General features: G+C 39.5%; 2 protein-coding genes across 3 annotated transcripts in view; both read left to right on the top strand.

The window, feature by feature from the left end:
- The first annotated feature begins 931 nt into the window (after nucleotides 1-931).
- Nucleotides 932-9,662, top strand: tmem185 (transmembrane protein 185). 2 transcript variants are annotated; one of them, XM_052104845.1, is made up of 8 exons: nucleotides 932-1,074; nucleotides 1,501-1,677; nucleotides 1,866-2,073; nucleotides 3,895-3,978; nucleotides 4,084-4,260; nucleotides 5,137-5,260; nucleotides 5,538-5,634; nucleotides 8,316-8,492. In XM_052104845.1, the coding sequence occupies exons 1-8, from the start codon at nucleotides 1,037-1,039 to the stop codon at nucleotides 8,356-8,358; spliced, it is 948 nt and encodes a 315-aa protein (XP_051960805.1). In that variant the 5' UTR covers nucleotides 932-1,036; the 3' UTR covers nucleotides 8,359-8,492. The 2 variants fall into 2 exon arrangements, with proteins under 2 accessions (XP_051960805.1, XP_051960804.1); XM_052104844.1 differs by lacking the exon at nucleotides 5,538-5,634 and having other exon boundaries at nucleotides 8,316-9,662.
- An 8,891-nt stretch (nucleotides 9,663-18,553) lies between these two features.
- stk26 (serine/threonine protein kinase 26) overlaps nucleotides 18,554-22,158 on the top strand; it is a 32,715-nt gene continuing 29,110 nt past the window's right edge. The window contains exon 1 of the mRNA XM_052104517.1: nucleotides 18,554-18,988. Coding sequence (XP_051960477.1) covers nucleotides 18,947-18,988 — 42 coding nt within the window. The 5' untranslated portion in view covers nucleotides 18,554-18,946. The remainder of the gene's footprint in view (nucleotides 18,989-22,158) is intronic.

A 22,158-nucleotide genomic window follows, 5' to 3' on the forward strand; every position in this document is an offset into this window, starting at 1 on the left:
TGGTCGCTAGAGGATTATCAGCTAATTCCCTCTCCGATGACTCCAGATAATCGATCCATCTCTCGACATCCAACAATCTTGTAACCAACTCAAAGAATTTAATCTCCATGGAAGTGATCGATTGCCGTATTACAGCAAGATCCTCCAAGTCTGCAACGACCTTCATCAGCATTGCCTACACATTCATCAATTCATGCCGGATTCTTTCAGTTCACCGGTCAAATTGAGTCTGAGGCTTTCGGCCTGCCACTGAGGGGAATCAGCTTGAGCACGTAAGTGTCTTTTAATATCTCCAGAGCCAAGGATTTTGAATTCTTTGACGTATTGTCTTCCTAGAACAGTAAAGAATCAGGGTGTATCAAATCTCACTGGTTTATGACACAAATAGTAATAAAACTATCAAAGTGCACATCCGCTCCTCGCAAGGCGTCACGTGACTCCCACGAATCATATTGTTTAAGGTTTTCTTATTTTTACTATTTACTATTATTTGGGTTACATATATTTCAAAAATAGGCCTACATTATTTATGTAAAATAATACATTTTAAACTTTATGTTAATATGTACATCTGTACATATTAACTTGTGTGCAGCAATGAACAAGGACAAAATACATATTCTTTTTAAGTTGTTGATCAGAAAAACATAATTTTCTGTCAAAAGTATTTTAAAGAGTTAACTTAAAAGTAAAGCAATTAGTAATATGACGAGTTTTTCCATAAAGATATCAAGTAATCATTTTAGAGAATTAATTACAATTTTTTAGAAGTTATTAGTAATTAGTAACTACTGATTCTAAGGACATTTATAACATTGATTTTCTAGCAAGAAATCATGAAATCTACGAATCTTTTTTTGTTTGTTTGTTTGTTTGTTTTATATAACGCACTGTGAACAGCGCTCTCTGGTGGTGGGGGAGGGGTGTTTGACGTCACTGTGTTTGGATGCGTTTGCCCACTGTCTGCACTGATGTGAGAGCAAGTCAGTAAGCCTTTCAATTGCACCCCATTTAACCATGATCTAAAGAGAAAAACATGAATCTCCGCGGCGTTTTTCAAGATTTCAACCCTAGGTAAGATTTGTTGTGTTTGGCGAATAATAAAACCCTACGCTTTTAAAAACGTTAACATTCACTTTACTAGCTTAGCTGCTAATGTTCACTATGCAGGCCTGTTGGGTTTGTCTTAGCACAGTTAAGCAGCGTTAGATGACATTTAACCAGTGAATAAAATAGCTTTAACACAGAAACATGTGATATAAACCACTTGCGTTTAATTGTAGCAACTCATTGTAAGCATTGGCATCTAAACATACTGTCCAGGAAACAAAATAAGTCAATTTCCGTTAAGATTCCCATACAAGCATTAGCAAAGCTGGTGTGATACTGGTGTGTTTACAGTCAAAGTGAAGATCCGGGATCATGATCTTGGCGAAAGTTTGATAAATCTGTCAACTTTAGATGTGTCTGTTTTCTTACTGCATTTGTTTTTTCTTCCAGTAAATTCCTGATCTATGCATGCCTGCTACTGTTCTCTGTGCTGCTGTCATTGAGGTTGGATGGCATCATCCAATGGAGCTACTGGGCAGTGTTTGCGCCCATCTGGCTCTGGAAACTCATGGTCATCATCGGGGCTTCCGTGGGCACCGGAGTGTGGGCTCATAACCCACAATACAGGTCAGCCTGACTGTCTGTACATGAGCTTTTCATTGGTTATTATCACAAGTAACTAATATTGGGGGTGTAACTGCCAGGTTATATGTACAAACCCCTTGTTGAACCAAATTTCACCATTACGCCCTTGATCAGATGTCTAAGTGTCTGTTGTTGTTTTTGGCCATCATATTCATGTTGTTGTTGTACAGAGCTGAAGGTGAGACCTGTGTGGAGTTCAAGGCCATGTTGATCGCTGTGGGCATCCACCTCCTCTTGTTCACCTTCGAGGTGCTGGTATGTGACCGTGTGGAAAGAGGGTTACACTTCTGGCTTCTGGTCTTTATGCCCCTCTTTTTCGTCTCGCCCGTCTCCGTGGCGGCATGCGTGTGGGGATTCAGACACGACCGCTCACTAGAGGTATTGATGGTGCAATTATAATCAAGCTACAGCGGGTTTTTACGTAGTCGAGCTGTAGTCTCCATCTGTATGACACAGTGCGTAATCAAATACTACAAATGCGCCAGGTTAAAGGAATATTCTGCTATCAAAAGAAGTTAAGATTAATCGACAGCATTTGTGGCACGATGTTGATTACAACGAACAATCCTATCAAACGCATCCTTCCTTTTCTTTTAAATAAGCAAAGATCTGGGTTAGACTGAGGCACTTACAATGGAAGTGAACGGGACCAATTTTTTAAGGGTTTAACCTCTTCAACTCAGTGGACCAGCCTGCAGATCCAAAAGGAGGTGATATGTCATGAAAACGTTTACGCTGAAAATGTTTGTCCGTTTGCATAAGTCAGGTATATGAGGTATCATTTGAAATGTTAGAATCTGAACATTTCAAAGATAGCCATCACTTTTACATTTATGCTACATAAAATAACAAAATAAGACCCGAAAACATTTATGTTGTAAATTAGTGCCACCTAGAGGTCATATGTTAGAAATATTAATATGAATATAAAATTCTTTCACATAGCACTTAAATAAACAAATCATATATCAAATGAAACCTCTTGTTCTCAGACATGCAACTATGTAGTTTATATTTTTGCTCTAATATCACATTTTGAAAGATTTTCAAAAGAATCACAAAGTGAAATATGATTTCTGTAAGTCATCAAATACAAATGTCTCTCTTATACACCAATCACTGCAGCTGTAAGCCCCAAATAGCTAAAAACTTTATATCTGCTTTTACCTTAGGCAATATTTTTTTACTTGTCTGTGAGCTTGCTTGTGTGAATAATCCAATGTTATATTTTAGATGTCCAGAACAAATTATGCATTCCAGCAGGAAAAGCATGCTAAACAAATCATCTGAAATATATTTTATGATATCTCAGCTTTCTAATGACACTTAGATTGAGCTTCTAGTCCACTCAGAGGCCAAGATATTCAATGAAACGCAAGGGTGGTGCATCAATTGAAATTTAGACTACATTTCTATGGATGTGCACATCTGTGAGGGCTAAAATGTGTTAGTCTTAATAATTGTTTTATGGTAATCAACATCATGCAACAAATACTGTCGATTGAGCTTAACTTGTATAATTTTAAATACATGTTGTTTGTAGGGTTGCCAAATTTCTACCAGCCAAATAAGGGACATTTTATTTTGTGATTTACTCTCTTTATTAAATCGACATATTAAAACACATAACATGAAAATAAGGTCAAAAAATCTAAAGCTGAAGTATGTCATTTCTGCACTACTAGTCTCATTAAACAGAATTCAACAAATAATCACTGTTTTCAAACATTTTCCAGAAAACATTCCCAGTCTTCCATTGGTTGTACAAACAGATAATCCCATCCCAAACTCACACCATTGGTTGTACAAACAGATAATCCCATCCCAAACTCACAACATTGGTTGAGTCAATGTTGCTGTGCAGTGCTGGACGAGGCCGCCCAAGCAAACAGAGGAATGTTTTGATAGTGTCAGAGTGTTAAAATTTTGGGTGAAATCAACCTACAAATTATTTATTTTCATTTGTCTCTACATCTTAAACTGAGATACAAGAAAGAACAGGTTAACACTGAACGTTTACACAATGGTCCTAACAGTTATCAAAAACATTTAGTTTTTTCCTTTTGGAAATGTCCTTGACCGACTTTGTGAGATGCACTCATAAGTTATCAAGCATGTCTCCCTAAGCATTTAGACCAGTGTGCTGAAATGCATCATAACTGATTCTCTTTCTCTTGCTTGTTGTCTTCCTTTCGTCAGCTGGAGTTTCTGTGCTCTGTAAATATTCTTCAGTTCATCTTCATTGCATTGCGACTGGATAAGATCATCAGCTGGCCGTGGTTGGTAAGGACATCAGTAACGATTTTACATTTTGTTCAAAGTAATAGTGTTGCAATCTGATCTCTGTGGCATTTCGTTGGCTTAAGAACAGTATCATGTCTTTATTAGGTGGTGTGTGTGCCGCTGTGGATTCTTATGTCCTTCTTGTGTCTGGTGGTGCTGTATTACATCGTCTGGTCTGTCCTCTTCCTGCGCTCCATGGATGTCATTGCTGAGCAACGGCGTACTCATATCACTATGGCGATCAGCTGGATGACCATAGTTGTGCCCCTGCTTACCTTTGAGGTTTTTTTTGTTTAATATGACATTGTTGTTATTTGGGGTGGGGAGCATTACAGGTTTCCTAATTTCATTAGATTCCAATTCACAAGCTTTCGATTCAGTTCTGAGTCATTTGGGTATATTTCAGTTATAATGTCCACTTTGCTTATAAAGAAAAAAAATTCTCTCTCAGCTAATGCTGTTTATTATACAGGAAACTTGGTAGATAAAAATCAACAACAGTTCGTGAACAATGCAGTTAAATTTAAATCAGCTATTTATATCACTGTATAATAATCAGTCCAACTAAAAACTAACGTAAACTTCAAAGTAAAAGATCGATCTTGGGGTTTTACGAATCAAAATTGGTATCGTTCAAGGGAAGAAAATTGGAAAATCAATATATTTACAGTACCTAGCTCTAGTTGTTATAGACTCTCAGCATGTCTATTCATGTCTAAACGTTCAACCAAAAAACCTGTCTGACTTTATTTCCTATGCAGAACACAAACACAAATGTTGCAATGAATATCTTGTCTGTTTTGGGACTATTTTGAGAGAAGCTCGTTCACAGTGGCACGCATATTCACACAAAAATATGCATTGTTTTTAGCGCTGAATACGCAAGCCACTGTGAACTGAGATTTTATTATGACAACTTAATCTCTCGTACTACATTGCTATGTTGTGATGCCTAAATTCATTTATTGAATTTATGAATAAACAAAACGTATACCGTTTTAAATAATTTAAAATCATACATTTAACGTTTATGGGCCATAATATGAAAATAATCATCAGCTTCCAAGTTTTTTTGCCAGAATTATCTATCACGCATCTGTAAAATATTTATAGACTCATCCGAGGGTTTACATTGCTCAATGTTTTTGTTGTTTTCAGATTCTACTTGTGCACAAGCTGGATGGTCATTATAATTCCAACTATGTGCCAGTGTTTGTGCCTCTCTGGGTGTCTCTGGTGACTCTAATGGTGACCACGTTTGGCCAGAAAGGAGGCAATCACTGTAAGTAATATTTATAGTTGATATCAGTCACTTATTTTACCTGTTAAATAGTAGGCGACCAGTATATTGCTCGGGCGATAAATTGGCCAATATTCAGAATCTTTCAATTATCTGCATCGGCCGATAAATGTTCCTGTTGGCCAAATAGTATCTCAAGCCACAACAGTGCCAAGAATCGCCTGCTTGCACGTGAAGGAGGCATCTGACACATGTAAATTACATTTATGCATTTGGCAGACGCATATATCCAAAGCGACTTACAGTGCACTTATTACAGGGACAATCCCCCCGGAGCAACCTGGAGTTAAGTGCCTTGCTCAAGGGCCCAACAGTGACATCTTGGTGGTGCTTGGGCTTGAACCCCCGACCTTCTGGTCAGTAACCCTGAGCCTCAACCACTGAGCCACCACTGCCTGACGAATGCAACACAGCCTTGTTTAAACAGTCCAGCATAGCAGAGCTGGAAAGACGTGCAGGAGCTCATAATATTAATGGAATAGTTCACCCAAAATGAAAATCCTCTCATGATTTACTCATCTTTAAGCCATCCCAGATGCATATGACTTTCCCTCTTCAGCAGAACCAAAGTAAAGATTTTTACAAGCACATTTCAGCTCTTTGCAAGTAAATAGGTGCCATTAGACTGCTGGCTATTTTGACAGTCTAAAAGGCATATTTGGGCAGCATAAAAGTACTCCACACGACTCAATGAAGCAAATCAATATGTTTGTGTAAAAAATAAATAGATTATTAAAACTTTATTAACTTTAAAAAAAAATATTTCTGCTAGCAGTCGCGTGACGTAAGCGCAATGCGTGTTCACACGAGAAGTCAGAAGCGTGCACTTTGTTCACAACAGAGGAATGAACATCACACAAGAGTTGGGTCATTTCAAACAGTACAGCACTGGGCGGTAGCTATGATTTAAAGTTAAAAATGTTTTAATTATTGATTTGTTTCTTACAACAATCTATCAGTTTTTCTACAAAAGACATTAAATGATCAACTGGAGTCGTGTGGATTACTTTTATGCTGCCTAAATATTACTTTTGAACCATCAAATTAGCCAGCAGTCTAATGGCACCTGTTTACTTGCATTGTATGGACAAAAAGCTGAAATAGGCTTATAATAATCTTAATTTCAGTCCTGCTGAAGAAGAATCTGGGATGGCTTAAATGTGTGTCAATCATAAGATAATTTTCAATTTTGGGTGAATTACCCTTTAAAGTTCTCGCAGTTCTCTGTAACCATTAACTGTTTTGTTTTATGATTAAAAAAAACTAATTTCAATAAAACTTCTGTCATATACAGTCTGCAAATATGCAGATATATTGTTTAAACAAACCTCACAAAAACTTGCGCAAATCCAATGTTTTCTTCCTGTGGGGCGCTCAGCTAATGCTCTTAATTATAACGGAACCTTCTCGGTACAATTTGAAAATATACATTTTACAAATAATTATTTGTAATATGGTTTTTCATCAAATTGGTCACATTTTAGCTTTTGAAAATCTTTCAAAATCAGACTGTTCTATCAGTTATTGTTTTGAAATTGCATATATTATGTTGCATATATATATTGTTACATTTGTATTGTTTTCTTGCCTAATTTGTACTATTTACAAGTATTTACACCGATATGTATAAAACACGATTAATCAGTACTATCTCTTTAATATTAGCGGCATCAGCCAGTAAGCGCATATGACGAGAAGGCGTTTGCGGATTCTTTAGTGCTCACATGTAAGATTTAAATGATTTTTTTGTTGTTATTGTTGTTTTTAATCAACAACTGACTGTAAAAAAACAGAAAGGGTAATAAGAGACATTATCCAATGGCATATGAATCCGTGGATCTCGTTTTTGGGTACAGAGAATGAGTTAAACTAAACTTTTTCTCTTTTAATCTGTGCTAATAACTTGTCTACTATACTACTCAAATCACTGCTGAGTGAAATATGAACATTTACCAGCCAGTGGATATTCATAGACATTTTAGTTGCATAATGTGAGATTTGGTTGCACATGTGAGTGATACTTGCATTATAGAGGGTTCCCACATAGAGTGAAAGATTGATCTTGGGATTTAAGAATCGATATCGAGATGCATCGGAAAATCAATATGTTTACCCAGCCCTACTGAAGCACGTATTATAAAAGTCTGGATCAAATCTGTGTCCCTCTGACTCACGAATGTTGTGTGACGGTAAGTCTGTGAAACTCCAATCAGGCGATTTAGGCTGAGTAAACTTGAAGTGGCCAGCAGTTGCTGCTTGCTGGATCTGCACAAGTGCCATTGAGCAACTTCAAAGTAAAAGTCCTTCACGTGCGCTGTAAGTGTCATATTCACTCTGCACTGCATGTACAATTAGTTTGACTCAATCTTTTTGTGAGAAAATGTGATTGTTAATGCGCACATACCATCCGTGGTTGCTGGACTACTGTGTGTACTGTTATTTCCTTTCCTAATGTATTACAATATCTTTTTGTGCAAACGAATTATTAGAATGGCGAGACTAATCAGAAACCAGGTCAAACTGCTATCTACCATCTAAACACACCAAAACTAATTTTGAAAAAAGTTTTGTATGAAAGTTTGAGTAAATATAATGTTAAATAAAAGTACATTTCTTTTTTTAGGCCGTTTATGTACTGTATCATTTACTACATTAAATTGTGTGATATGTCGGCCTATCGGCCATCCTCCTCTCTAGATGTCAGCATAGGCAAATAAAAAAAACACATATCGGGTGACCTCTACTGTTGATACTGGCTTTAATGTCTTTGACTTTAAGCCACAGACCTCATGAAACTATATTTTTACAGAGCATTGCTGTAGAATAAATAACAATGCATTATATTTTGATCGGCACAATAAATATCTCACCAATTTTATGACAAACAACACGCAAAACGGAATAAATTCCATATTCCATGCACAATAGTGTCTGTATTAAATAAACTCAATCCTAAACTGAATCAAACAAATGAAGCATTATCACAATCATGTCTTTGTTCCCAAGACCTTAACACTCTAATTTCCCTCTCCGTCAGGGTGGTTTGGCATTCGCAAAGACTTCTGTCTGTTCCTCCTTGAACTCTTCCCCTTCCTGAGGGAGTATGGCAACATATCCTACGACATGCATCATGAGGATTCAGAGGTGTCTGAAGAGATGCCCATCCACGAGGCACCTAAAATCGCTCCTATGTTTCGGAAGAAGACTGGTGTGGTGATCACCCAAAGTCCTGGCAAATACTTTGTGCCACCACCCAAACTGTGCATCGACATGCCAGACTAATATTCAAAACTCCTTGTTTGACTGTTCATGAACAGTCAAAAAATATAGCACTATGCACTGGGTTCCACGTATGGACGTACCATTAAAGAAGAAACGTACAATCCAGCTACAAAGACTCTTCTTCTGAAATCCTGTTGTGGTGAGGATTCTTCAGAAGAGACCCTTGTGGTTGAGGTCAAATCAAGAATATAGTAATTTTGTATTTGTTTAACATAGCCTTGCATTGAAATGAAAAACTGACTGCGTAGATGGGACCTATTGCCTTCAGGAGTGGATTGGTTCAACTTTCCTCAAGAACTCACCAAGAGACCATCTAATCTGTAAATAAGGGAAGTGTGGATTTTTTTCTTCTATCAGGTGTGGAGATTTTTGTTTCCCCCCAGTCCTGTAGAAAAAAATTCAGACTAAGCTGGTTTTCTGGTCTCAGCTGGTTTTATTTAGTTTTCTTTTCCTAGCCTGTTCAAGGTGACCTGCTGAAAAATGCCCCAAACCCAAGAGGTCTATTAAAGTCTATTCAAAATCTAAATTAAACCCGGAAATAAAGTTTTAGGATTTTGCAGGTGTGATTCACCAAAAAGGGCTAAATAGTTGATCGGCTTGTGATGAGCGAATGGCTTGCATAAGTCTCCCATTCATCTGATGAAAACACGCTGCGTGATCATGAGGAAGGATTACATCAAGATGTAGATTGGAACGCAGGTGCGAAAAACGTATAAAATAAAATAGCCTGCTCCTCTCTCGCTGTTGCCCGCGTGCCCTCTGCATGAGTTTGAAAAATGAATGATATAAAATAAGGAATATTAAAGGTTCCACGCAATGTCCTGATCAGTAATCAAATAAGCAAATTTGTGACTAACTTTGTTAACTCATTTTGTACAAAAGGAGAGGTTTTTTTCATTATAGCACTTAAGATGCTCTGTGAAAATTCACATGTAGGATCATGATTATATCATAATCATCAGGTTTTGCACAAATGTTTCACTCCAACTGTTATGCTGATAATATAATTTGTAATAAAAAAAGATGATTCAATTAGAAAAATGCTGAATAGAAAAATTTTCACAAGTGGACTCAATCTTATTTTTATTTGTTTGTTCTTTTTCGGGGGTCTCGGCACAGCCATTGACCAGTGAAATAAAAAATGGCACTCCATGTCAAAAAAGTCTGGTATAGACTGTCAGTTATTCACCCATCAGTTCCAATTATTCAGCTTTGTTGACATTTGGTCTGATGTTAGCGCAATATTTTTCTATGTCCAAGCTTTGCAGTATGTGTCAGTCTCTCAGGGGAACTGTCCTATAGGATGAATCTGAAATTGTTCCCTGTACATTTGAGGTTAGTGGACTTCATCTGATTGGCTGCTATCAATTGAAAATGAATAGCCAAGACTGGTCTTTAATTTTAGTGCAACAGTTGTTGGGTTATCTCACAGATATTTAACCCCAAAATCATAACACAAAAATGAGAAATTATATTTAACAATTTTCATAATGAAAATGAAGACATACCAAAGGACATGGTTCCAGTAATCCATGTCCTTAGTCTGCTTGTCTTCAGCAAACTGTTTGCAGGCTTTCTTGTGCATCATCTTTAGAAGAGGCTTCCTTCAGGAACGACAGCACAGTGTGTGGCGTATGGTCTGAGCACTGACAGGCTGACCCCCCACCCCTTCAACCTCTGCAGCAATGCTGGCAGCACTCATGCGTCTTTCCCAAAGACAACCTCTGGATATGACGCTGAGCACGTGCACTCAACTTCTTTGGTCGACCATGGCGAGGCCTGTTCTGAGTGGAACCTGTTTTGTTAAACCGCAGTATGGTCTTGGCCACCGTGCTGCAGCTCTTTGTTGGTCTTGGCAATCTTCTTATAGCCTAGGCCATCTTTATGTAGAGCAACAATTCTTTTTTTCAGATCCTCAGAGAGTTCTTTGCCATGAGGTGCCATGTTGAACTTCCAGTGACCAGTATGAGGGAGTGTGAGAGCGATGACACCAAATTTAACACACCTGCTCCCCATTCGCACCTGAGACCTTGTAACACTAATGAGTCACATGACACCGGGAGGGAAAATGGCTAATTGGGCCCAATTTGGACATTTTCACTTAGGGGTGTACTCACTTTTGTTGCCAGCGGTTTAGACATTAATGGCTGTATGTTGAGTTATTTTGAGGGGACAGCAAATTTACACTGTTATACAAGCTTTTTACATTGTAGCACAGTGTCATTTCTTCAGTGTTGTCACATGAAAAGATATAATCAAATATTTACAGAAATGTGAGGGGTGCACTCACTTTTGTGAGATACTGTGTATGTGTGTGTGTGTGTATATATATATATATATATATATATATATAGCGTGAAATATGACGAGTTCTTGACGAGTTTTGTGAGATTTACACAGTTGCGCAACCTAGTTGATAACTTTCAGTAGTCTGGACTCAAAAGTCTTCAATGAATTCCAGTATAGAATACAATCATTTAATGCGGTTTAATCAAATGCACCCTATGTTATAAAGTTGGTAAATAATTATGCAGCTGTTTTTTTTTTTTAGAATATAACCACTACCTATTATTACTGTTATTCCCTGTTATCTCAAAAAGGCAAAAACATTAATTATTTCAGTTAACACTGATTTGGACCAACTCATTTGGACCCATTTTGTGTGAAATGACAGAAAAAAACTTTTTAACCCCTTTTTAAAGATATGTATACTTGATAAAGTGTTGACCAGTTGCAGTGTGTTCCCCATTCGCCCGCCAGATCAGAAAATATTTATTTTAAAATGTTTGTATAATTTCATACCAAAAAAAATATACATTTAAACCTGGCTGCTTTCTAGTCAAAAAATACCTTAGTTGCTCTCTCAGCTGGTCTGAGTGAACCGCCATAGAGATGTACATTTTGTGAATGTGGACCAATATCACAGTTTTATATGTTACCCACTGTACACGTTTACCACTCTTGATGTTCATTGTGTCCATTCCTTTGTAAAGGCAAAACATAACGTAGCTTTTGACAGTGCCTACCATTAAATATTGTTGTTTACCATGCAAATGTTGTTTGAGTTTTTTCGAATCTTTTTATGTTGGGTGTTATGTCATTTACTACGCTATAGGAGGCATCAAAATGTTGCAAGGGTTTTGACCTCTGCCTTGGTTTATTTATTTACCTATATACACACTACAAGTCAACTTTTTGGACACATTTTATATTTGAACATTTACATTTACATTTACATTTATGCATTTGGCAGACGCTTTTATCCAAAGCGACTTACAGTGCACTTATTACAGGGACAATCCCCCCAGAGCAAACTGGAGTTAAGTGCCTTGCTCAAGGACACAATGGTGGTGGCTGTGGGGATCAAACCAGCGACTTTCTGATTACCAGTTTACCAGTTATGTGCATTAGACCACTACACCACCACCACTCCACTAATCACAGTATAGCCAGCCTTTGTCTAGATAGCAGCTGTGTACACTCAAGGCATCATAAAAAAATAAGTTTGTAATTAAATTATTAAAATAATTCTGTTGTATTTTGGTACTAGTATTAATAAAATGAAAACGCAGCTAAACACTCCATCCTTTTATTCTCTCCCCATCTCCACCTCAACACTCCAGGTCCATAGCGACCCCTAGCGGCAAAGCATATTAACTCAGCATAACGTTTAAAGCCAACACAACATTTTCCCCACTTTTAAGAACATTACCCAAAGGAAGGTATATTAACATAGCTTACTCCTATCCTGAACAAGACAATAACCAAAGAACAACTGTTTTATACATACCTAATTCGCCAAGGTTATCATGTGGCAAGTACCTTAAGGTCTCTTATTATATAACTCAAAAAGATGCATATTTCTTCCTATCCATCACAATTACGGACTCCAGTAAATCTCCACATACAATCACAGAAGCAGCAGAACTGTGCAGATATGCTATTCAACATCAACATGTAACATCTGGAAAATTAACAACTTTACAGTAGAGATGTACTATTGTGATGAGTGCGCTTGTGTACAGTTCATGTGACAAAGTCTTTGTGCCAGATTGGCGGACGTCTGCTTCTGGGCTGTCTTTGAGCTACCGGTGTGACAACCGGCATTGGAACCTCTGTAGGATCATTATCCGAATGGTTTTGACCCGGACATAGTGACAGGTGTATTGCATTCCACACTTTCCCATCATCAAGGATATATGTGTCCTGAACTTTTTGTCCCAGCACTGTACAAGGCGGACTGAATTTCGGCCTGCCCTTTTTCACATGTGTAGGTATCCTCACCCGCACTCTGTCACCTGGTCTTAACGCAGATGGCTTCGCTGCACGTTTGGTATCAGTGTAGGTCTTGACTTGAGACTGGCGAGCCTGAACGCGAGCTTGCACTGTAGCATCAGTACAAGCAGAGGGCCGGGTGGGTAAAATGTTTAAGGTTGTTCTCAGTTTGCGTCCAAGCAAGAGTTCACAGGGAGCAACACCAGTGGTGGCATGAGGTGTAGCGCGATAATGCAGCAAGAAGTCCCTCACAGAAGTTTTCCAGGGCTTCCCTTCCAAATTTGCAGTTTGAACGCAATCCTTCAGAACACGGTTCATGCGCTCCACAGCCCCATTTGCTTGAGGAAAGTACAGAGAGGTACGGACATGTTTGATATTCCTGATTGCAAGGAAATCGGCAAAAGTAAGAGATGTAAATTGCACACCATTGTCCGTCACAATTTCCACCGGGTTGCCAAACCGGCTGAACGTTGTGGCAAGAAAATCTGTGACAGTATCAGTAGTGGCATTACTAGTGAACGCTATTTCTGGCCACTTACTATAGTAGTCAACTAAAGTGAGTGCATACTTGCAATCCCAGGTCCCTAGCTCGAATGGTCCGACAATGTCCAGTCCAACCTTTTCCCACGGTGCAGAAGGAAGTGGCACGGGCTGAAGTGGAGGTGTATGCGTCTTTGCACTTTTGTCATGGGTTTGGCAAAGTTGGCATGAAGAAATTGCGGACTGGGCTGAGTGGTCCATGCCAGGCCACCAATACAAGTCACGAAGATGCTGTTTGGTCCTGACGATACCCTGGTGACCCTGATGAGCTAAATTAATTAGGGCACCCACAGAGATACTGGCACCACCAAGCGGTATGAGCCTCTGAAGACCAGGCTGTCTTGTGCTGCAAGTTCGTCCCTGACATGAAAGTATGACGCCAGCTCGGGTGGAAGGTTTTTCTTGGTTTTAGGCCAGCCTATAAGTATTTGCTGTCGCAATGCTGTCAGTTCAGGACAAGCAGTGCATTCTTTGGAGAACTCCTCCAATGAAAGAGCACGAAGTTCAGCAGAGAGGAATGCCACCATATCGGGTTCCATGGTAGAAGCAGCATCCTCCCCGGCAGGCAGAGGTAGGCGTGAGAGGCAGTCTGCTGTGACATTTTCAGCTCCTGGCTTGTATGACACTTCATAATTAAAGCAAAGCAGACGTGCGGACCATCTCGCGATGCGCATTCCAGCACGCCCCATACCTTTAGTCACCAGCAGTGTAGTTAGGGCCTGATGGTCCGTCCGAAGCGTGAATCGTCGGCCCCACAAAAATGTTCGCCACCGTTCCACAGCCCACACGCAGGCTAGAGCCTCTTTCTTCACAATGGAATATTTTCGCTCTGCTGCTGAGAGTGATCGAGAGGCAAAGGCGACGGTGTGCTCAGAACCGTCTGCATGAATCTGAGTTAACACCGCCCCAATTCCATAATCCGAAGCATCACAGGTTACCAGCGTATGCAGTGCTGGATCAAAGATTGCCAAAGCTGGGCTGTTCACAATGAGCTCCTTCATTTTCTCAAAGCTTTTCTGTGCATCCTCAGTCCAACTGAAAACACCCATGTTCTTTAAGCATGCCCGCATAGGCTCCACCTCCGAAGAGTAGTTTGGCACAAACCGTGAATACCAGGATGTCAGTCCTAAGAATGAACGTAATTTGGCTGCATCAGTGGGAGCTGGTGCTTGCAAGATAGCCTGAATATGGCAGTCAGTGGGTAGCAGGCCTTGCGCAGTGATAGTATGTCCTAAGTAAGGAAGACTTGTGCAGCTGAACTTGCATTTTTCTCGATTCAGTGTGAGACCTGCATGCTGTAGTGTTGTTAAAACAGCCTGCAGGTTGCGATCATGTTCGGCCGCCGTGCGTCCATACACAATCACATCGTCTAGATAGTTCTGGACTCCATGAAGGTCTTTCAATAGTGTCACCATCATTTTTTGAAAAGCTGCCGGCGCCGAGGCCAAGCCATATGGTACCCGACGAAATCGAAACAACCCTTCATGAGTGATGAAAGCCGTCAGATCTCGGCTGTCCTCGTGAAGCATTACTTGGAGATATGCATTGTTCAGATCGATGCTTGAAAATATTGTGGCCCCCTTTAATTCAGTGAATAAGTCCTCCATGTGTGGAAGTGGATGGCTATCGATTATTACTGCCCTGTTTGGCTCCCGCAAATCCACACATAAGCGAATTTCTCCGTTTTTCTTTGTTGTCACCACAATAGGTGACACCCATGGGGAAGCATCCACCCTCTCAATGATGTTTTCAGCTTGTAAACGACAAAGTTCTTTGGCAACTGCCTTCCTAACCGTTAAAGGAAGTCTGCGCAGCTTTTGCTGTACCGGCGGTACTGACTCTCTTACTTTCACTCGATGTACAAAGCCTTTAGCGCATCCGATGGCCTCTGTTGCAGCCGTCGCTTGTCTAACCACGGCAGAAGAGGGGGGTGAGACCACTTCATTTCCAGCAATATGAATGTTTAGGCCAGACACTAAGTTCATGCCCAGTATAGGGGTGCCTGTCTCAACAACATAGATGCTAGTACTGGCCACCGCATCTCCGTAATATACGTGTGCACACAAGCATCCGAGAACAGGCAGTGCCGCCTTAGAATAAGTCACCAGTTTCACACGGGGGGGTCGTAAAGAAGATGTACTGAAATGACGCTTATAAAGGTGATGAGGGAGGATGGAAACAGCAGAACCCGTGTCGACTGTGAGCTCAACCGGGACAGGGCTCACTCCCTCAGTTCCAATGGTCACAGTGCATTTTATTTTCTCACACAGCGGTTTCCTTTCCACTTCAAGCACCTGCACAATTTCAGGGACCTCCATTTCAGGGGCGTCAAGTGCTTGCACTTTTTTTTCTGAGCGGCAAACCCTTGCAAAATGTCCCACTTTTCCGCAACTCTTACATTTAACTTTGGCAGCAGGGCAATTTGGAGCATTAGCCAAGTGAGAGCCAGACCCACAACGAAAGCAACTGTGATTTTTTTTTGTGCAGTATACTGTGATCGTGTTTTACTCACATGATTTCCATGGTATTTCTGAGTTCGTTGTGGCATGCCACGCTGAACAGATTTAATCTCGTGCACTGATGCCGCATCGAGCATTTGCGCGTGCCCCACGGCAGTCTCCGTTTGGCCAGCCATCAGCAGCGCATCCTTCAGTGTTAACTGTGGCTGTAGCAAGAGACGCTCCCGAATACGTGCAGAGGACACTTTTTCCACTAATTGATCTCGGATCATCTCCTCCGTATGATCGCTGAAGTCACAGTGTACACTGAGTTCAAGTAAAGCAACAACAAAATCCTTTACTGATTCATCCGGCCGTTGGGCGCGTTGTCTGAATTTATGTCGTTCGACTACAACATTCGTAGCCGGCTGGAAATGTTCTTCCAAAGCCTTGAAAGCATCGGCAACGGTCCGACCTGTATCAGGCAGCGTGTAGAAGACTTTTAACCCCTCGGCTCCCAGGCATTGTAGTAAAACGGCACGCTTCCTCTCCTCCGGCCACCGATCTCCTGTAGCATCGATGACGACAAGATAGTTTTCAAACATCTTCCGCCAAGTTTGAATCGGTACCGAGGGATGACCCGGGCATGGCAAGAACAAAGCAGGCATAGGTAAACTGAGAGCTGCCATCCTCATCGCCAAAATGTTGTATTTTGGTACTAGTATTAATAAAATGAAAACGCAGCTAAACAAGCGTGCAGAAGCTCAACACTCCATCCTTTTATTCTCTCCCCATCTCCACCTCAACACTCCAGGTCCATAGCGACCCCTAGCGGCAAAGCATATTAACTCAGCATAACATTTATAGCCAACACAACAAATTCATTAAAAAAATACATGTTTGCACTATTAATATTAAGCATTTCAGAAGTTTTTAGATTGTCTTCATTATTTAAAACCTTTTAAGATCAAAAAGCACATAAATGCAGCATTAAAATAATCTATATATTCAGAATTGATATGATAGGTGTGGGTGAGAAACAGATCAATATTTAAGTGATTTTTTAATTTAACCATTAATCTGTACTTTTACTTTCACATTCTTCTTTTGTTTTTGGTGATTCACATTTTTCATGCATATCACCACCTACTGGTCAGGGAGAAGAATTTATAGTAAGAAAAGGACTTAATTATTGATCTGTATCTCACTCACACCTATCTTCTGAAGACATGGATTTAACCACTGGAGTCTTATGGATCAGTTTTATGCTGCCTTTATATGCATTTGGAGCTTCAACATTTTGGATGTTGACTTGAATTGTATGGACCTTTAGAGCTGAAATATTACGGTATTACAGAAATAGAAAATTAATTACAAATTTTTCACTTTTTTTGTGTTTAACCTTAAACTCTATGGGCCTCCCGGCGGGTCCAAAGTGGGTGCGCTGTTTTGCGAGAAAAGTTAATGTTTAAAACGTTCATTTGAAACGTTAGAATCTGAACTTTTCAGAGATAATGAACACTTTTGAATTTATGTTATTTAAAATAACAAAATGAAGCCTCAAAATATTTGTGTTGAAAATGAGCTCCCCCTAGAGGTAATGGTGTAGAAATATTTATATTAAAATAAATGTCCATAGCACATGAATGGACGTCATATTTCAAATGGAAGCCCTCATTCTCAGGAATGTGACTACAGTTTATTTATGTTGCTCTGACACCACAGTTTTAGAAAGATTTACAAATAATCACAAAGTGAAATATGATTTTTGTTTGACATCAACTACAAACATCTCATTTATGCTCCGATAACTGCTTCTGTAAGCCCCAAATAGCTAAAAAAAATTATATCTCATTTTACCTTAGGCAGTTTTCAGTAAAACATGTGCCATTGTTTACTTGTGAGCTTACTTGGCTGAATAATGTAATGTTATATCTTAGACATCCAGAACAAAATATGCCATCCAGAAGGAAAAGCATGCTAAACAAATCATCAGAAAATAGGTTTTTGACTGTTTTTGAAGGGGATGATCTCAGCTTTCTAATGACACCTAGATTGAGCTTCTAGTCCACTCAGAGGCTAATGTATTCAATGAAATCATGAGGGTGGTGCTTGAACTGAAAATTAGACTGAACGTCTATGGACGAGCACGTCTGTGAGGGCTTAAATGAGTTAGAGTTCCACCTATATTTCAGATCACTATGGAATGTGATTGAGAAAAAAATATATATATTTGCCACTTAGTGGAATAAAATTAGACTTTTTAAAGTGAGGTAGAGTGAACAGAACCAGAATGACATATTTACCAAGTTAGGACAACAACAAAATTCCGTTTATCATAAAATTACAAACACAATACTATTTATGAATAATTGGCATCTTTGATTTTTTTATTTGGGCAGTTCTCTGAAAAATTAGATAAATTTTTTGCAATTTTTCTACAGTATGTGTGAATGGTGAGCTTTTAAATTTGAGTGTGAAAACTGCACACGGCAGAGTTTACGGGGTTAATAAAAAGAAATGAGAAGTCAGTCTTCAAATTAAAAAGTGAGGAAGTTAGATCGGGAATGTGCGAACTGTATAAAAATGTATCATGTAAAATAAAGACATTTACAACATACTCAAATAATTAAAGTGTAATTAAATCTATCTGATGGTAGCAGGCAGCAGCAGCTTTAGTGACGCAATGTCTGTGTGCTCGCGGTCGGAGCGCGGCGCGCGACTCCACCCAACGGCGCGAGCGAGCTGAAGCACAAAACAACTTGACGAGCGCAGCGCGAGTCAGTCATGGCGTCCGAGAGGATCTCCTGAAGAACAAACTGCTCGCAAAACTTTCGCTAAAAGCATGTAACGAGCTGTCGACGAGTGCTTTAACCGCCTGTAACTGCCGGAAGTAGCGAAAAAGTCGACTTTACGAGCGAGACATGATCGTCGAGTGTAGAGTGTGAGTTTAAAGCTAACAGAGCGCAGCTAGCACCAGAGTTTGGCGTCGCGAACACATTTACCAGCAGTGGAAATACAGTGTGAAGATTGTAATATAGAGACTTTTAACACGGAGTAGTGAAAGGAGACGCTCTTTAAGTATCTACCCGAGAGTTTATTCACTGTGTATTTTGTCTGAGAGCGATTGGAGATGGCTCATTCGCCGGTTGCTGTTCAAGTTCCTGGAATGCAGGTGAGTTTGTGTGGAAAGGTAACGCCAGGCCATCATCATCATCATCCTGATTATTATTATTTACAAACCCGCAATACACCCATATAACACATTTATATGCACTTCAGATTTAAACAGTAATCTATTTTCAGTTTGTATTAACTCGTTGTATAAACACTAACACAGAACTACCGTGGTTTTGTCCCAAATACAATGTACCATAATAGTGCCATGGAATTCGGTCAAGAACCTTAAGTACTATGTAAATATAATGTCCATGGTGTCATACTACTATCTGATCCCATCAGTTTTCCATGGCACCACCACAGTACTTTTTTGTTGTTGTAAAGGAATAGTTTCAATTCATTCAGATTTTGTAGTTTCTGTCCAATGAGGGAAGTTCTTATTTGAATGAAGATGTACATTTTAGTGTGTTGAGGACGTATGTGAATAAACGACATTCACGAGTTGATTTGTAGCCTGGATCAGTCTATATTTGAGTGTCTCTGTGCACCTGGTGTAATGATGGAGCAGGTATTTGTCTATGAGGTGGCACCTGCTCTCAAAAGGTGCACCAGCATTCACTCCCATTCTTTTTTTTTCCCATTCACTCTTTTATAAAACATAATGAGTCTGCCTTTTACTGCCAGTGATTTAGGACAGTGATGTAACCAATATCTCTCTACTGAGCCTTTCTGACAGCAAGAAATCGCCTCCGTTGCAGCACAGGAAGTGTAACTGTGGTTCCATGTTGTTGTGGCCACTGTCACAATTTCACTTTGGGGTAGGTACTTGGATACAGAAGCAAAAAAATCACAAGTTTGGTTAGCACATAAGGACTCTGGCTGTGTTCCATTTTTGATACCAGACGGAGGTTCAAAGGTCACCGATGCTGCCGAGCATGTGGTCCTTCTCGTAATAACACACTGTGACTTCTCTGCTATGACACCAAGCGGAAAACTACGTTGCTGGGCTGTATTGTTAATCATTACGTGTAGCAGATGTCCCAATGGTTATGCATTTCACTCATTAACATAGCACTTGTGACATGCCTTTCTAATGTTTATTTTGTGAAGTTCCAAGTCCAAACTCCTCCTTTTAAATGGGCCATACAATTTGTCCATTCAGAAATGAAATGTGTAGCAGCTCCTGAAGTATGAAGGGAGTGTCCTTCAGAAGTGGAGCGTCTGGGTGTGGCCCAGCTAGGAAGCGTTTCATGCACTAGTTTCCCGTGGTTGGCACCTGAGTCAGCTAGACAGGTACAGGGGAAGTAGATAAGGCTCTGCTGTGGCGTTACACGATGCAAGATTGTTGTTTTGTGTGGCTCGTACCCATGTGCATTCACTTGGTACGTTCTCCCAAACATATTTCTGCAGTTTTTTAGGGTTACTGCTTTATCTTTTCACGGGTCTGAATCAAAAAAATAACCGAGATTACAATTCCGGCTGCCAAAATGAAATAATTGTGAAGTATCAATTACAGAATTCCACCTATTGCATTAAATTATTATTACCATAATTTGGCAAGCATGTTGTAGAAATGTCACTGTTAATTTAACTAAGAATTTAGATTCTACAGTTAAAACCTTGAAATGTGTTTACACATGGCAAAAATATATTTAATATAAAAGAGTTTTTCTGTGTAAGCCTAGGCTATATGTAAAAGTATCTTGTGCTTGTGCCAGGGTGGTTGGCAAGCTGTTATGGTCAGTTACTATATGTTTACTGATGTTCACGTGTTGCCTGGCCAGATATCGTGGACTGAACGTGAACTTTCAATTCACGTTAAATTGGGGCTCCACATGAAATCCAAAATATTAAAAAAGGAATTCAAACTACCAGTCTCATATCTACCAATAAATCAACTTAAAGATTTAGTTCAGATGGTAATCTAACCATCAAGAACTCACTCCGTGACGTCCCTGTTGTTAGCAATGGAAATCGTAAAGGAACGGATATTATTTCTCTTAATTCTAATAGGCTAGGAAGAATTTGAAGAAAAAATCAAAGCAATTTGTATTGCATTGACTTGCCAAATAATGTGATCATATTAGATTTCAGATCAATTTAATACAATACTTTCTCAAAAGGTGTGTTTATGTAGACTAAAATTATTTTTAGAAAAGATTTCTTAAGCCAAGCTTACACTACACAGCTTGCAGTCAGCTTTATTCGCAAATATGACATTTAGTGGAATTCTGAATTATTTTAGTGCAGTGCCTGTAACTGAGCTTCTAATGTGTGTGCTGCAAAAATTAAGAGAACGAAATTCATTCACAAAATCGAGCAGTTTATTATCGATAACATGTCAAACATGAACGGTTCCCGCCTGTTTTTGGATTTTATTGGCACCATTTGCAAAGGAAAAATTAAGGAGATGTGGGTGGCGTTTTATTTTATTTTCTACTTTTGTCTCCTGCTACCGAATACCTTGCTCTCCTTTCTCAACAAACATGAAAGAACGGCTTGTAATAAAGATAATAAAGGCAATAATAAAGGCAATGGGTAGGGAAATATAGATTTTTATTTTATTTTCGAATACATTTTTGTCTTCTGCTTCCTAACACCTTGCCCTGTTCTGGCGCTCTCTCTATATTTCATTGGCTGTGGCTCATTGTCAGTCTTTCACTCGTCAGGACAGTGCGCACACATGACAAGATGACATCTAGACATCGGGCAGTTTTGAAAACTGTTGTAGTGTCTGGGACTAGTCTCGGCATGTTGCAGGAGTGCACGCACAAAAAGAGCGTTCGTCGTGATATCTGAGACTTCTCATCGCAAACCAGTCGCCAACTCTATACATCAAAGGAGATGAGCTTGAGTCCTGCAGTGGATCTCAACCCTGTTCATGGAGGCCCTCCAACACTACACATTTTGGATATCTCCCTAATCAAACACACCTGATTCAACTCATCAGCTCGTTAGTAAAGACTCCAAGACCTCAGTTGGGTGTGTCAGAATAGAGAGATATACAAAATGTGCAGTATTGGGGGACCTCCAGGAACAGGGTTGAGAACCTCTTCTTTAGATTACTCTAGGCTTTAGAGGCTGAAATGCAATAATTAGTCCTACTCTAACCCTATATATAGGTTGACCAATTTGGGTTTTTAATGGCCGATGTACATGGAGCTGGGTGGAAGATTTAATGCTGATATATCTAGCAAATTAATATAATAGTTTATAACATATACA

Source organism: Xyrauchen texanus, chromosome 34 (assembly GCF_025860055.1).
Source record: "Xyrauchen texanus isolate HMW12.3.18 chromosome 34, RBS_HiC_50CHRs, whole genome shotgun sequence".
NCBI classification, from domain to species: domain Eukaryota; kingdom Metazoa; phylum Chordata; class Actinopteri; order Cypriniformes; family Catostomidae; genus Xyrauchen; species Xyrauchen texanus.